A 17,905-nucleotide genomic window follows, 5' to 3' on the forward strand; every position below is an offset into this window, starting at 1 on the left:
GGCGACGGGTATTACCTGTGAGGGCGCTGTGGCGTGGTCCTTCCGGCTGAGGGGCTGGTGTCTGGTGGCGGGTGTTGGCTGTGCGAAGTGTTCCATGGGAACTGTGTAATTCTGGCCAGGGTAGGCCTGGTGGTGTTTCCATACCGCTCTGGTATGGGCACCGCCATCTTGCCTTTGGTCATGTGAATTAGCTGCTCCAGTCCTGGTGTGTCACATGCTCTCTCTGACCTATCACGATTCTGCACTGGGTACTTAAGGGAGTTCAGAGCTTCCCATAGTTGCCAGTGCAACATGTTTCACAGTGCATGCTGTGAGAGAGTTCCTGTGCTCCTGAAAACCCATCTGTTTGAGTTCTTGCCTGTGCTTTTGCTGAATGCCAGCTTCCCAGCAGCTTACATCACCCTGCCTGCTCCCAGTCTCCTGCTGGAACCATCCTACACCTTCTATCTACCCTTTCCCTGCCAAAGGACCTGAGTGTTCAGTTAACCCTGTACCTACACTGCCTCCTTTTACCTAGCTCTCTGATTATACATTGAGCCGTCTCAGTACAACTCTCCATTCAATTCATCAGCTGCTGCTAATCCAATTACTCTATAACCTCTCTGGATTTCATCTCACCAGTATCAATCAGTAACTGTTATCCTGTCTGCAGCCTTGGAGTGACCTTCTGGATTACAAAGACTTTTTATTAGTTCTGCCACTACCCAGACATTATTTATTCTTACTTCACTACAGTTTCTGATCATCACCATCCTCTTAATATTCTGGACTTAATTTTATCCGTGTACATGTCTGAAGGTTCACCCATTAAAAAAACCACTTTTCAATTTAAATCTGTTCAGGTGTCTGCTCCCATTACCACCCCGGGTCCACAACAAACCCAGATTCTAACAGTCGGCATACAAGCGCTGAAGGACTGAGATGAAGTCCCCTAGAGCCCCAAACTGACGTAGAGATTCATATTGCTGATCCCCAGTGACAAACTCGAAGGCCTTTTTGGTGTCTAAGGAGAGAATAACATTGGTATTGTGGGATTCGGAAGACTCCAATCATCACATTACCATGAGTACTTTCCTAATATTTCCGGGTCATGGCCAGACTTTGACAATGGCTAAATTAAAATAAGCTGGAGGGCTGTGGCCTGACAAAATCTTAAACACCGCTTCTAGGGATTTGCAGATTCTAAGAGCAAGTATCTTGTAGAAGTCATTAGTCAGGCCATCAGGGCCAGGTGCCTTACCAGTATTTAAGGCTTTAATGACTAAAGCAGAGAGTATTGGTGATTGAGGACAACCTTAGCGAGTGCCTCTTTCTATAGAAATGAAGGCGATAAATAGCAATTTCCTATTACTTGGAAGGAGGTGTCGGTGTCACGACCAGGGTTTCTCAGCATAGGGGATGGTGGGTATTACCTGTGAGGGTGTTGTGGCGTGGTCCTTCCAGAGGAGGGGCTGGTGTCTGGCGGCGGGTGTTGACTGTGCGAAGTGTTCCGCGGGCACTGTGTCATTCTGGCCAGGGTAGGCCTAGTGGTGTTTCAATCCGCTTTTTGTAGGAAGCGAAGGAAAGTGCCTCAAATGCAAATCGGGGATCAAGTTTGGCTTTCCACCCATAATTTATGCCTCAGAGTTCCATCAATGAAGTTTGCCCCATGATTCATTTGACCATTTTCTATTACTGAAGTACTTAATCCAGTTTCCTACCATCTCCAACTTCCTTCCTATCTACGAATTCGTTCCACGTATCCCTACTCAAGCCATTGATTCTCAACAAGTTTCTCAAAGTTCTTCCAGTTCCACCCCATGCCTAAACAGAGAGGTGTGGAGTTTGAAGTGTCCCAAGTCTTGGATTGCCATGTCTGAAGCGGTCAGTTACAGTATCTTATTGTTTTGTAGAGGCTATGGCCCGGAAAAACGCTGCTGGACTAATGCCCAAGACATTCACGCTCCTACACTCATCAGGAAGTTTTACTCTGACCATCCAGAAAAGCCTGGTAAGTGTCCTGAAGCCACCCGTAAGGAGGGGGGTACTATCACGATCAGGGTTTCTCAGCATAGGGGGCGACGGGTATTACTTGTGAGGGCGCTGTGGCGTGGTCCTTCCGGTGGAGGGGCTGGTGTCTGGTGGCGGGCATTGGCTGTGCAAAGTGTTCCGCGGGAACTGTGTAATTCTGGCCAGGGTAGGCCTGGTGGTGTTTCCATTCCTCTCTGGTATGGGCCAGGTACCTTACCAGTATTTAAGGCATTAATGACTTTAGAAATTTCTTTAACTGTAATAGGGGCTAATAAGGGGGACGTGCTCTGCAGACATTTGTAGTAACTGAAGACCTTTCCAAAAAGCAGCCTTCTCCGATGCATCCAGCTGGGGTGCAGTGTATATAGTTGATCAAAGAAGGATCTTAAAATATAAGTAATTTGTACACCGGACCATCAGGATGACAGAGGAATTTATTTACAGTAGGGCAGTGGTTCCCAAACTTTTTTTAATTATGGCGCACTAGAGTATCAGCGTTGTTTTTACGGCACCCCTAAGCCAAAAGTTTGTTATTGAGAAATTCAGAAAATAATTTAGTGAAGTAAATTGTGCTTACCTATCATCCTAAGGTACAGTTATGTGATGGATGACAGGTTTGCACTTCTGTTTGTCCACATATTTACATTACATTAACCATAAAGAATTTGATTTGGTGCTGGACCACCAACCTGAGGCACCCCTGTAAGTGTCCCAACACACCCTGGGGTGCCAGGGCGCACAGTTTGGGGACTACTGCAGTAGGGGGTAATGGCCACATAATAGGTTGGATATTAATCTACTTGGTTTGTTACCAAATCTGTATAAATTATATTTATTTGAAAGGTGTAATGCGACTACATATGGGAGAGCATATATTCAAACAAAGACCTCTGGTGCAGGAAAGCAGCTTTAATGTTGGGAGAGGGAGTGGATTTAAAACTTGATAAGCTGTAGCCAGGGCAGACTGAAGCTCAAAACATTTTATCACGGTGTGTGCAGTAAGATATAATTTCACCACAAATAACTGGTTTCGAGACTTGACAGAAGAGCAGTGATGGATCCTTCTCAGATTTCAAATTGTTATGTGTATTGCCCATGCTGTTTCCTCCATGTTTCGAAACTGCAATGAGTTGAAAAGGTGAGATGGAATACGCCACTGCCACAGTCTGACTTCGCTTCAGGTGCATACACACTAGACGATATGCTCCCTGAGCGATATCGTCTAGTGTGTCCCCGGCAGGCTGTGCTCAATGTCGTTCATGACATTGAGCACAGCCGCTGAACGATATCATTAGCGATATCGTTCAGCGCCGAGCTCTCTCACCCATTCCCTGACATGCAGCAACCTGACGAGGTCGTCAGGTTGGCCTGCATGTCAGCGCGATGAACGATGATGACGAACGACCCGTGGGAACGCGCGTCGTCGTCATCGTTCATCTTTTTTATGTTAAAAATGGACGATAAAGTGGACGACTGAACGATAACGATATCGTTATCGTTCAGTCGTCCACTTTAATCGCCCAGTGTGTACGCACCATTAAGGCATGATCAGACAGGGCCAGATTAAAGGGGGACGACAGGGGCGGTCATCCTGTGGCCCCCACACCTAGGGGGTCCCCACACAGCAGCAGCCGCAGCTGCACCAGAGCATGTACTATTTTATTAAGCCCTGTCCGTCTCACGGCAAAATGCTGCGTTTCGTGGGTCAGTGCAGGGTGTAATCCCCTCCAGTAATCTGCTGAAGATGCAGAAAAGGGAGGTGCTGTAGTAACTGTGTAGCTCCCAGTAACTGAGGCTGCAACGGAGCTGAGGATTCTGGCATCTCCTAATATGAAAACCGGAACCAAAAGTCTGCTCTAAAAATGTTTCCTCTGGTTCACTTACTCTACAAATATATATTCCCATGCCAAGATGATTTCTATGACTCCAACATTTACCTGCCTACAGCTCCTTGATACAGGAACACATAGAGGAAACTCTAAGCAACACCTTTCCATTTCTCTATCTCCCATGCAGATTACTGCAAAAGAGTTAGGACTCAATCAAGCAAGTTTCTAAACAAAACATAAGAGCAAACCCCTGTAACAATATTGTCAGGAAGTGGAAACCTGCAATGTACATTGCGTGTCAGAGCAAACCATAAGCATAAACTAGTGGGGGGCTCTGTGTCAGATCATCAGCTGCCGCTTCCGTCTATCCATAGCCTGTCTCCGCTTATTGGTGTCGCTGCTCCTCAGCAGCTTCTTATGCCAGTGTGACACATACGGCGCCCCCCCTCACCCACAACTCCCTGAAAAAGGGTGTTTTGGGGGTATGTACTGCAATTTTACTTTAATAGAAACAAATTCACATATTCTATATTAGTTTTTTTGTGCTTGTGGATAGATAGATAGAATGATAGATAGATAGATAGATAGATAGATAGATAGATAGATAGATAGATAGATAGATAGATAGATAATGCACCATATTTATTTTTCCTTTTTTAGGGGGGGGGGCACCAAATTATAACTTGCCTCCGGGTATCTGAGATGAATTTACGCCACTGACTTGGATCATTGATCCAGTGTCTACACTGTAGTGGCTTGGAACAGGGCATGAGCTGATTCTATCAACCAATCAGATTCTAGCTATTATCTTTTAGAAGGTGCTAGATAAATGTTAAGTAAAATCTGATGGGTTGCTATGGGCAACATCTCCACTTCTAAAAACTCTCATTTTAGTGATTGGACCCCGTAGTGTGGTGTATTTTATAACGTGCTTTTATTTATACTTTCATTTCTATAGCACTGCGATTACAGTGCACACACTGGCCCTCATTCAAAGGTGGTCGGAGGATTCAAGCGGTCGCTCAGAAACTGGGCGGCCGCTTGCATCCTGACCGGCCGCCTCTGTTTCGGTCGTTAGGCTGTGGGTTTACACCCACAGCTCTAACGACCGCTAGGGTGATGGTCGCGATGGTCATAGACCATCGCAACCATCGGGGCTTACGACGAGACCCTAGGGTAGGGTCTCACTTGTCGTAAGCCCCGGAGAGCTTCTGGCTCTGTCAGAGCTGGAAGCTCTCCACTGACATCACTAGTGATGTCAGTGGGGCCTCCCCCAAACGGCAGGCGTTCCGTTTGGGCTGCCACCCCCCCGGCCCGCCTTCCAAACGGGGCAAGCTGTCAATCAACATCGACAGCTCGTCCCCTTTGGAAAGAGACCCGCTACGACCGGCGCTGTCGGTCGTAGCGGGTCTCACGCATGCGCATGAAGGAGCCGGCTCCCTCGTGTGCATGCGCACTGGACAAACATCGAAGCGGTCGTAGACCGTACGGCCGCCTCTGAATGAAGCCCACAATCTTTTCAGTATAATGCCAATAGAACCACCAGGTGTTAAACTGTAGTTTGCAGGAATCTTTGTTCTAGGGAATAGGACTGTAGTGGTAATTCTAGCTTCATGATTGGACAGGGGGCCTGATTCAGACACGGTCGCAAGCGCTGTGCGCTCGCAACCGGGTCAATGGTGGGCCAGTGCGCACGTGCGGCGTGCGCACTACGCGTGCGCGAGCCCCGGAGCGAGCGCAAAGAGCGCTCGCTCTGGGACTCACTACAATAGGGGCGGCTGTCAATGTTGATCAACAGCTCGACCCCTTTTGTAGGCATGGCCGGGGGGTGGCTTCACAAACGGAGGCATTCCCAAGCGAACACCTGCTGTTTGTGGGCGGCCTCACTGACATCACCAGTGATGTCAGTCAGAGAGCTTCCGGCTCTGTTAGAGCCGAAAGCTCTCTGGGGCTTGCAGCCATGAGACCCTACCACAAGGGTCTCGTCGCAAGCCCGATGGTCGCGATGATCTTGACCATCGTGACCATCATCATGGCCGCTCGCATAAGCTGTGGGTGGCCGCAACTTAAAAACCAAGCGCCCGCCCTGACTCAAAGCTAGCGCTCGCTTTTTGCGAGCGCCTCTGAATCAGGCCCCTGGTGCCGATCAAGAAGTAGGGCACTTTTCCGCATGCCAAAAAGGGGGTGTGGCCTATTGGGGAAGGGTGTGACTTTGTGGCCTTTCCATCATTCTAGGAGTCGTACCCAGCACTCAGAGATGCTTTGCTGCCCCCAAGCTCTCCCCACACTGTAAATAGATACCATGCACATGCGCACGGCATCTATTCACCTTCTGCACATTGCTCCCCCAACCTTTCACCCCCAACGGGACACTGCAGCCTTTAAGGTGAAAGTTGTGGGCAGGAGGAGGCACAGCGGGTCTTTGCGGGATCGCTGGCATCAGGCTGTGATCAGTGGAGCGTCTCCATAAGGGCAGGGTGCATTTTAGCCTCTTAAAATCGAGCAGGGCGCGGCACTCTGCTGATAACCTAGCAAAAGACAGTGGGTTTGGGTACCAAGCATCCTGATTCTCTGCTGAAATACAGGGCAAGTAAATATTTCCATCACTAACCTGCCAACATATACGGGCCAATTCATCATCACTTAATTATTACAAAAGCAGGTGAAAATGCACATTTTCACCTGCAATTGTAAAAATTAAGTTACTGGGTCATTTATCAAGAAGGTAAAGCAGGAGATATCACAGATATCTCCTACTTACCTTCCTCTTGCGGAATGGCCCACTGTCCCCATACACTAGTATCACAGATATCTCCTACTTACCTTCCTCTTGCGGAATGGCCGGCTGTCCCCATACACTAGTATCACAGATATCTCCTACTTACCTTCCTCTTGCGGAATGGCCAGCTGTCCCCATACACTAGAATTACAGATATCTCCTACTTATCTTCCTCTTGCGGAATGGCCCACTGTCCCCATACACTAGTATCACAGATATCTCCTACTTACCTTCCTCTTGCGGAATGGCCGGCTGTCCCCATACACTAGTATCACAGATATCTCCTACTTACCTTCCTCTTGCGGAATGGCCAGCTGTCCCCATACACTAGAATCACAGATATCTCCTACTTACCTTCCTCTTGCGGAATGGCCCACTGTCCCCATACACTAGTATCACAGATATCTCCTACTTACCTTCCTCTTGCGGAATGGCCGGCTGTCCCCATACACTAGTATCACAGATATCTCCTACTTACCTTCCTCTTGCGGAATGGCCGGCTGTACCCATACACTAGTACGGGGACAGAATTCATCAAGCTCCGAAAATATTAAATTTTCGGGGCTTGACTGTGGGAGCATTCGTCATCTTCAGATGGCGAATGCTCCTCCTCCGGGCTCGCAACCTGCTCCTTCCCTATGGATCCCTCCGCCCCTGTCCGGCTCCTTCCGTCGGACGTCGGGGCTTTTGCGTGCATGCGTGACCTGTAGGTCGCGGATGTGCAGTCCTGTCACTGCTCCGAAAGGAGCAGTGAAAAGATTCACTGCTCTGAAAAGGAGCAGTGAAACCGCTCGCAGGGACAGCTGATTTTGCATTAGCTGTCACCGCGCTGGAGCAATGATGAATTGCTCCGACAGCCGCAGCGGGTTGGAATGTTAATTATCGGGGTCTGTTCAGACCCCGATAATTAACATCATGAATAGGCCCCTAACTGTGAAGCTGCAACTACCCAGCAGGCTGTTTAGTGCACAGGTCACATGCACACTAGCAGCTGGATGGGGCTACTACTGCTCACTGCATCAGATTTGTGGAAGCTTACTGGTAGCAATTCTAACAACTAAAACACCTCAGGGTTAATATTGTGTGTGGTTGGAAAATGCGCATATTAATGTCCACACTTAAGTTCCGAACCAAATGAACATTACTTTAAGCAAACAGTACTGGTAAACCCTGAGAAGAAATTACATATATATGAACTGACTTTCTCGTATGTATTTGTTTTGTTTTCCAGCAACTAATAAGGATGATAATCACAGCAACTGATAAGGATGATAATCACAGCAACTGATAAGGATGATAAACAATATTGTAAAGTAAGCTTTGTTTTAAAAATAAAGGTACAGAGGAAATTGAGGCTTCTCAATTTTTAGGGTCCTGTGTAGTGAGCCTAGTTGTTCGTTTCTAGTCCCTCGGAGGGCCATTAAGAGGGTCTTTAATAGACTTAGAGGCATATTCAATTCCAGATGAAAAGTCCCATACTTCTCGCATGCCGGACTTTTCGCCGACATTGCTGGTTTTCAATGCGGAAAAGTATCGCGCGCGTGCCCGCTTTTCCACCGGTTTCAATTAGAAATCGTCGAAAACAGGACCCGGCAAAACTCAAACATGAGAAATGTACTGTCAGATTAGGGGAAATCAGCCTGACACTCCCAAAAGATACACTGACATTGAGGATCATTCTAGAGCCCCCTGAATAGCCCTGCTGCAGGTATTTGGGGTACTTAAATGCTCTCAATAGCTGCTATTTAGCGTCTTTGCATAAGTGGTGAAGAATAGCAATTAGCAGTTTTTTTTGGTGAAAATAAGTAGTCCCAGCAAATTTGGGGTACTTGAAAATGGGTGAAGTTTTAAAAATCGTTAAAAATCCACCTTCCGCAAGCACCTGCAAACTTAAAAACACCTGGGGCATACTTGGGGGGCCCCTGGAGTGTATTTTGCTAGTTTTTAAGTTTGTCCCCCAACTTTGGACTTTTTCACCCCCAAAATGAAAGTACTTTTTTGGGGTGATCTAAAGAAGTTTTTTTTACTTTTTTTGACGCTGTTTACCTTTGGGGGACTGTCCCAAGGGTGCAGGGGAGTTCCCTCAGCTTTACACCCCAAAACCTCAAATCTTTTTTTCGACACCTATTCATAGGCGAAACTTTATCGCAGGTCCCATTGCATTGAGTTTCCACACTGGCGAAAAGTCTTCTGAATTGAATACGGAGGAAATTTTTCGCAAGGTGAAATGACATCACTCGCGATACTTTTCCACAGAAACTGACTTTTTGCACCTAACTGAATACGGCCCTTAGGGTGCATACACACCAGGACAATATCGGAATGATTTGGCGTATCTGCATGACAAATCGTGTATATCACCTAGTGTGTATGCACAATTGCGCGCTCCCGCTGGCCGCATGCGTTATCGTGTGATTGCTGTGCTGCACAATCAATCACACGATATCGCATGCGGCGCCATACATATTAATGAAGGACGGAACAAGTAATCGTTCCGTCGTTCATTAAATTGTGCAGTGTGTACCGGCAATCATGCGATGTCCAGGGTGAAGGCAAATCGCCCTGAACATCGATACAATTGCCGGTCGTTTAGGTGTGTACCCAGCCTAAGGATGGGTAGAGATTAGGTGATTTATTGGATGACATGTCATTTTGAGGCAAACTGGAATGACATTGTTCACATCACATAGTGTGCACGCTCAAATGCGCGTTCACATGCGTCATTCATTGCATCTTCCCATCTGATGTGCTGCATGTCAGGTGGGAAGATGTTGTGAATTACACCATGCTGCTAAATTGCGCCATGGTACACAACATTGTGCAATGTCTACAGACGGCGAGATGTATCGTTCCATCGCGTCGTCCTATCGCCAGGTACAAATGTCATGGAACAGTAACCAACAGTGAGCAACAGTTACTTTGTCATTTTTTGGAAAGTTCAGATAAGCACTGTTAGGTGTTAATCCTATTCCCTAGAACAAAGAAAGATTGCAGATCATAGATTCCTGCAAACTACAGTTTGTTCTTCGGGAGATTGTCACCTGGCACCAGCTTGTGGGCAGACTACCACACATCTGTTGGTTGCTCTGGGAAACCTGATCTTTTTTTGATCAGTCTCTAATAATGTTATGCAAATAACCGCATTGATTACTAATGAGCAAAATGAGCCTTGTGCATAAATGTTTGTAGGGGAAGATCTTCTGAGGTGTTTTCAGTTTGGCAACTCCTCTCAAAACTTGGCCTTTAAAATTAGGAGTGACAAAATCTGCATTGCAGTCACAATTCATTCTATGAATGTTGAGGTTATATCACAGTGTCAGATAAATTTCTCTTCCAGATAATTGAACAATATAAGTGGTAAGCCTCCCAATTACTAGTCTCCAACAGTGTTTTGCAAATGTACCTGTGGATCGAGCTTGTCACATGCATGATAGTTTACAAAGGAAAGACTTTGAGATTGCTTTACATGCAGCATCACCCAGTAAAGCAAGACCCCTAAATTAAGAAATATCAATACCAGCCGCTATCATAACAACAATGTATCATGTAAGGGTAGAGGGTTTATCCGTATAGTAAGGTTTTCTACAGATAATGAATAATTGCTGTACAGTATGTTATAACAAGTGGGTTAAGAGCAAGTTAAATAGATAAACCGGAAACATTGTAAAGGTTCAGTACTTAATCATATTTTACTATATCTAATTCTACTAAATAATTCTGCATATGAGATGTTTACTATGACCCTTGAGTATAATTTAGTATACTTCTGGGGGTTGAGAAACCATGGGTCTGAGAAATGTATTAAGGTAAGCTTGACTCCTCTTGCTGCAAAGGCTAAAGCTAAGAGGGAAGCCAGTGTCTAAAGCTGGGTATACATTGGGCGATATATTGGCTGTTCAATCGAGCAGCTGATATATCGAGAGCAGATTGGCAGCAGAGCAAAATGCCAATATATCTGCAGATATATCAATGCATCTTGCTGTGTGTACAGACGGTCAGCCGAACACATGCTGCATGGACCGCCGGTGATTGACATCTCAGCTGGGCGGACAAATTGAAATGCACGCCCAGTTATGATGTCAGCACCAACACATCTAGTGGCTGATCGGTAAGTTTGTATAGCTTACCTGATCAGCCGCTCTGTTGGCACGATGGCAGGTTGTCAGAAAGAGCAGCCTGGTGTGTACCCACCTTTAGATATAGACATATCTGATAAGGAGGTCAAGGTACTCAAAAAAAGAGAGGAAAGGGAATCTGCTAGTTACTTAATATTTCCTGGTTAGTCTTTTGCTTTTAGAATAAAAAATTAAAATAGTGTACAATTTGCACAATATTTAACCTATACAAATGTTTAAAGGTTAAAAATAATTTGGAAATAGATAGTTTCAGTGTTGTAATAAATTGTTAAATACAGTATCAAAATGGAATTAGTCTTTTAAATTACTTATTTCTATTATTTATTTTGAAGTAGTAAACAGGTTTTAAAAATGTGTTTTTCTGAACATAAAGATGACTGAATTTGTTTTGGAATCCCTTTTTATATATATTTTTTGTGTTATTATACTGTTCTTCTATGTTATTTGCCATTTTTTAGGTGTTGAGGGTGATTACCCCATGTTTTTTATACACTTCACCCAGCTCGCACACACAGGGCTGGCTCCAGGGCTCTGAGCACCCTGTGCCAGCCCGGTAGAAAGCGCTGCACGCAACCAAAATTGGGGGTGTGGCCTCATTTTCATAGGCCACGCCCCGTGTGTGACTTTATCTGGAGTCGTGTCCGCATGGCACGCCTCCAAATAACGTCAGGCTGGGTGTAAAGCCCAGCCCTCCGTCACTGGCTGGGCATCCCCCAGCCCTCTGCCGTCAGTGAATGGATGCCGCGCGCATTATCCATTCACACTCCGGGGGTCCGGCACCGCCGCAACTGTCCCCAACCTCCCGATTTCACCACCCACGGGCCAAATCGAGATGTTGGGGAGGGGTGCACCCACTATGGGTGGCGCCCCTGTGCAACCGCACTGGTCGAACACCCCTAGAGCCGGCCCTGCGCACACACAAGTAGCGTGCTACATTGCTGCGATCCCCACGAATATATATGTTTACAATGAGTTGTGAGAATCGCAGTAGCACACTTGGGGGTCTATTCACCAAGCCTTGGGGGCCCATTTATCGATGTATATTTGAGGTATAATCCCCGAAAACACCTGGTTAACCACAAATATTTAGTATCCCCGGATGTAAGAAGGAGGGACCGTAGATTACCTGCTGTGATCCCTCCATTCCCGCAGACAGCCACATCCCCCATAGGTTTCTATGGAGGGTGTGGGGCTGGCAAATTTACCGACATCCGGAATGAGATGCATTCCGGATATTGGCCCCCCGCAGCTAACTCCATCTACACCTCGCATAATTAACCGGCGGAGGGAGTGACTGCGCATGTGCAGTAGTCCCGGCACTGGCCGGCAGCTCTCCAGGAACATCGCAGGAGCCTGTGTCCGTGCATGTCCTGGATGATATGAAACATCCGGGCACTATGATCGCATATTGCAATGCAATCATGGGCGGTAATGTCATGCCCAGATCGCATTGCAATAGCGATCATTAATAAATGGGGCCTTGGAGAGAGATAAAATAGAGAAAGATACGTCCCAGCCAAGCAGCTCCTGTCATTTTTCAAACACAGTCTGTAACATGACAGTTAGCTGATTGGCTGTGACTTCTCTTTCTCTATTTTATCTCTCTCCAAGGCTTCGTGAATAGACCCCTTCATGACAAGGCAGTGTTATGGTGGAGTCATCGGAAATTCCTTCCATTGCTGCTAAACTGCATGACTCGGTGCTGACTGATAAAAATGGTGTTTTATTAGAACAAATGGACAATGACCTCATGATTACTAAGCCTCATTCACTTGTTATTACCGAGAAATTATTTTCTACAGCTGAGACCACATGAAAGTTAGCAGCATAAGAAGCAGCGGATGAGCCCCACAGCAGATGCGCGGCCACGATTAGTCAGTGTCGGGAACGCGCATGCCCATTTCCGAGTCCGTGCTGCTGCTGCTGCTGCTGCTGCTGGAGTCTCATCATCACGACGCGGCGGCGGCGGCAGCATCTCGCGCCTGGGCGCCCGGGGCCTCGGGATTGAGGGGAGACGGTTGTGGTTCCCAGGTAGCGAATCTGGAGCAGCGCCGCTCGCTATATATACACCACGTCCGACGGCTGTTACCGGAGGTGTCAGATACAAGCTGGAGGCGACACTCTGGACATGAGGAGCGAGCGGGAGACTCAGCCGTCTGTGTTGAGAGGGAACCGGAGCAGTGACAGGCAGAGCCGGGATGTGGAAGTGGGAGGAATGGCGAGCACCGTGAGGCACAGGGAGGAGAGGAAGGCGGCTCTGAGCAAAGTGAGCATCATCCTCTGTGCTGTGTGTCTCCGAGTCCTATTGTTGTGTACTACGCTCCAGGGTGCTGTGCTGGGGACCAGCCTGTGATTGGACCAGAGATGCCACGTGACCTGTCACTATCACTCATCTCCTGTGTTTATGTGTGCTCCCTGTGCATGCCCAGTGTACATAGCTTGTACATGTGTGGGACAGCTAGGCCACCAGCTCCTCTCCAGCTGGGGGGCATGATGGTGGAGCCTCTGGCCAAGTGTTCATGCAGAGACCTATCCTCAACACTGCTGCAGAGCCACATGTTGCCTGATGTATGGTCTACTCTAGACTCACATCTCCATCACTTCATACAGGTCTCCATCATCAGCTGCCTACATGTGGATGTTAAACACTCATGGGGGTCAATTAAATTGCTGGTGGTGCTGGCAATACGCATGACCTAGTGTGTGCATATCCTGCATTTATAGTATCCCCTAGAGCACATCTCTATGGGCTGTGAACAAAAATAAACAATTTTGGGCAAACTTTTGGGTATATATGGAATGCAACAACGTCATGCGCATCCCCTGCAATTTAATTGACCCCATTGTTTATGTATGTGTGTCTTTTAGGCCAGTGACATGACAGAAACGTGTGAGACAGCACCATGGACAGCAGCTAAATTACTAGCTGTAAGGGAATATGAGCAGGCAGACACTAGTTCCATTCATCCAGTATATCCTTCATAGATCACTTTGCTTGCTGCACTGATGGCAACAAAAAAACAAATATGTTCAGTTACAGGTATATTAATATAGACAATTGGCTAATTCTGAGGGTGTAGTTCAATTAAGAAAGGTTTGTGGCAACTTGTCTCCTGGATAATTGCAGGTAAAAATCGCATCCCAGTTTTTGCAATTCATTTAGTTATCCGTGATCACTTAACACGTCGAAATTGCATTTTGTTCTGTGCGCATCTCCCAGAGTAGGTGAAAGATGGGGAAGTGCTTATTTTAAGGTAAAATTGTTAGTACTTAGTGCATTACCTCAGGTAAACTGCTCCCAATGAATAATAATGCATTTGGAGACGTTTAAATAAGACATCATTTTTCTGGTGTTGTATTGATAGGTGGGAAAGCGATTTTTGTGCCTTCAAATGGGAACTGCAAAGGTTTTTACCAACTTTTTACAAATTTATATTTAAACACAAAAAAGAGCATTATAGATATTTTTATTTACCTCATATTGCTTTACTGTAAAGACTTGTATTTGCTAAAATACTGTTGCTGGCTATGATTTTTTTCATCATTAATTAGAATGGAAATAATCAACAATTTTACACCTTTTAAAATCCTCCAATACTGTTAATGGCCAATAACAGTCGTCTATACTGTTCTGCTATGTTATTTGCCACTTTTTTGGGGGTTCAGGGTGATTTCCCCACATTTTTCATACTCTTCACCCTGGTTGCACACAGTACAAATAACTCTCAACATTGCTATGATCCCCGCAAATATCTGTATACAACTGAATTGTGACAATCACAGTAGCACAACTTGATGACAATTATCTGTGATGTGTGTGATTTTTTTGCTCCTAATTGAATTGACTCCGAAGGGTTGACACTTTTCATCAAGTTTACAATAAATACAAATATTACATTTGTCACAAGAGATTTAAGAAACATGTTGATTTCCCAGAATATGTAAGTTACTCTATTATATGTGGTTCTGACAAAAGTTCATGGGAGTCCTGAAACATTGACAACATTTTGACTATCTACTTACATGCTGGAGCTATACCTGGTAACTATGTATTGAGAGCTGTACCTGCTAATACAATCAACTTTGCTTTCCAACAAAAAACAGTGAGTGTCACCTTTTGTTTCATAAGGTATATCTGCATTTTATCTATCTATCTATCTATCTATCTATCTATCTATCTATCTATCTATCTTTTATGCATTGCAGTGCACGTGAGCAAACCAGTGCGAGAGATCGGATCAGTAAAACTTTTTGTGGGGCATATTCATCCTGTATCAGAGATCACCACCCTCATTACCCCTCTTGTGGCCTTGCCCTTCCCCAGTGCAGAAGGCAGTGGAGCGTGGATCAGGGGGGACTGATCATCAGTGCCCCTGCTGCAGCTGATCTCTGCACTTGCAGAAATCAACCTAACAGCGCTCAAGAGGAACTAATTTCCCTTCTTGCACTTTTAGTACAATCGCATGCACCCTGAAGTGCTGCTTGCACAGCATTCTAGGACGCAATTTTGTCAGTGATGTTGGAGGTCACAGACTGCTACAGCACTGCTGGAGGGCTGGAGGAAGAGGAGGAAATCCATTCTACACGTGCAGAACGGATCTCCTTAGCCACAGCCACCGGAAAAAAATGGATGTCAGAAACGCATTGGATGCAGCTATGTCACTGGAGCTCAGCTGGTTATGATCGCATCCCATGCAAACATGCCAATGAAGTGGGCAAAGGAAGATTCCACTTTTGTCAGGGGTTAACCGTACAAAATAGACCCTACAGATTTTTCTTTACCATTTATAACCCATATCCTATGTGGCTTGTGAATGGTGCTACTGCTCAAAAATCAAATCCCCCAGTTTTTCGGCTGAGGTTGTGAGAAGTACCAGAAAACCTGGATTGAAAAACAAAATGGCAGTACCCAGAGGAGTATCCAGGGTTCCAAGCTAGGGAGAGGTAGCATAATTAAATTGTATACTGTAGTTAGTGTATATGCTTACCATATAGTATAAAACACATGTAGTTTATCTTATTTGTGTACATATCATTTTGTAAAAAGTAATGTATAATTGCTGGAATCTGCAGGTATTTTTATTTTAACTTTTCTTACCAAGAGAGGCCTTATTGCTGTGACTCTTGTATTGGGCCTGCACACACGGTTATTATTAACTAATAAAACAAATAAAATGGCATTAAATATATGACAGTTATTTTCAAAGCAGGGCCGCCCATACAATTGTAGGGATGGATTTCAATTTTCAGTGTTAACTAATTACCCTCCCCAATGTGCCTTCTTTCTCTGTTTTATAAGATATAGGTCTGGATATATACAATAAATAAATCAATAGATACAGCATATAGTTGAGCACCCCTTGTAAAATTAAACACATCATTGAATATGTGATAACACCACACATGCAATGTTCAGAATATATTTCTGATCATTTAATGTATAATTACTATTTAGTTGCTGAATTTAACTGATCAAAACAAAATAAAACCGTGAATGTGGCATGCAAAAAAGTTTTGGGTAGCCTTCCAGTTGATCCATTATAAGTTTATTTTTAATTCTAGACCTTGGTTGACTGTTAGACCTTAAATTAAGCCAGGTGAAGATAAATCAATCATTGAAATCTGTAATCTTTACAGGATACTTTGTGTACTCTCAACAACGATGGGCTCTGCTAGGCAACTGCTGAGGTCTTGATAATAATAATTGATTGTTACAAAGCTGAGCAGGGTCATAAAAAATATCTGCAAACTTTCAAGTTGGAATTTCCTTTGTTGGAAGCAGAAGTCATATAACTATGAAAGGTCTGAAGAAAGGTTTTGCTTACACCAAAGTAGTGCTCCACAAAAGCTTTCTCCACTGAATAGTGGTAAAAATGTTCATGTAGAGACAAATGTGTATATAAGTATATAAAGAATAACAATCCTTAAGTATGTGGTTACATTTATAAAGTCCTTGTTTCAGTCTTTGACATTGGGCCTATTTTTTAGATGAAAAAATAATTACAGTCAATATTAACAAATTAACTGAATGCTCCAGAATTGAAGAACTTGTAGATAAAAAAGTTTGGTTGTTTCAGCAAGGCAACAATTCAAAACATACCTTAAAATTAATAAGTGTGAAGGATTCAGGTTTTCGAATGTCCTTCACAGTCCCCAGACTTGAATACTGTTGATAATCTCCAGGAACATCTAATACTTGCAGGGAATGCGAGAGGACCTACTGTAACGATAATTTGTTGTATGTATGGAATAGTTTTACACAAGCTATTTCTGCAAAATGAAAGCCAATACATTTATCTTATCTTAAATGACAATTTGAAAACATATTTGGCTTCCAATATGGTCTGTACTGTTAATAGATAGTAATAGCAACAAAGCCAATCTCACCATGCACAGGGAATGGAAACCACTGGCCACATTAAAATATTTGTTGGAAATTAACAGTTTGTACTTTATTGCTGTTCCTCTTACAGATGAATGATTTCTATTTTCACCAACCATAATACAGATTAAAGATTAGTCCCATTTATATGATCCCTTATGCATTTTCATAATTCAAATCATGTTAAAATTTAGAAAAAAAAATGGTAAAGTTAGGTAAGTTCAGTCTGGAAAGCCTCATAACTAACCGAGTCCCCTGGTTAATCGTAATTAGCGTTGTGATGAGCTGGGGGTTTTCGATCACCTGAAACTTTTTTTTCCCTATGATTTACCAGTGGTTCAATTATTATATTTTAATTTATGAAACAAAATAAATAGTTTTTACTGCCTTTTATGTCTGTAATGTTGAACTACCTAATTTTTGATAACCCAACAACAGATTGTCCAGTATCATAGTACCATGGTTATATTAGAGTAGCTTATTAGAGTATCACTTATTTGTGGTGTCTCTTGCAGGTGGTAATCCGTCGCCTTCCTCCCAGCATAAGCAAAGAACAACTAGAGGAACAACTACATCCTTTGCCAGCACATGATTATTTTGAATTTTTCACCGCTGATCCCAGGTAAAGATGAGGGGTGTTACTGAAGACAAGTACAAATTTTTACTTTTTGATAACGTGTGAGACAAGTATTAACATGTCAAAAGTAGAAGTGTATTGTACTACATAGATAAAATTTTAAGGAATCTATTTGTGCACAATGAACGAAAG

The 17,905-nt window shown here is 44.4% G+C and overlaps 1 protein-coding gene across 6 annotated transcripts in view; it reads left to right on the forward strand.

Annotated features, from left to right (window-relative positions):
- Nucleotides 1-12,625: 12,625 nt before the first annotated feature.
- UPF3A (UPF3A regulator of nonsense mediated mRNA decay) overlaps nucleotides 12,626-17,905 on the forward strand; it is a 59,271-nt gene continuing 53,991 nt past the window's right edge. For all 6 annotated transcript variants that reach the window (XM_088454147.1, XM_088454150.1, XM_088454149.1 and 3 more), the window contains exons 1-2: nucleotides 12,626-13,020; nucleotides 17,652-17,758. In XM_088454147.1, coding sequence (XP_088310273.1) covers nucleotides 12,883-13,020; nucleotides 17,652-17,758 — 245 coding nt within the window. In that variant the 5' untranslated portion in view covers nucleotides 12,626-12,882. The remainder of the gene's footprint in view (nucleotides 13,021-17,651; nucleotides 17,759-17,905) is intronic.

This window comes from Taudactylus pleione, unplaced genomic scaffold, assembly GCF_031769625.1.
Source record: "Taudactylus pleione unplaced genomic scaffold, aTauple2 ptg000609l, whole genome shotgun sequence".
Lineage (NCBI taxonomy): Eukaryota > Metazoa > Chordata > Amphibia > Anura > Myobatrachidae > Taudactylus > Taudactylus pleione.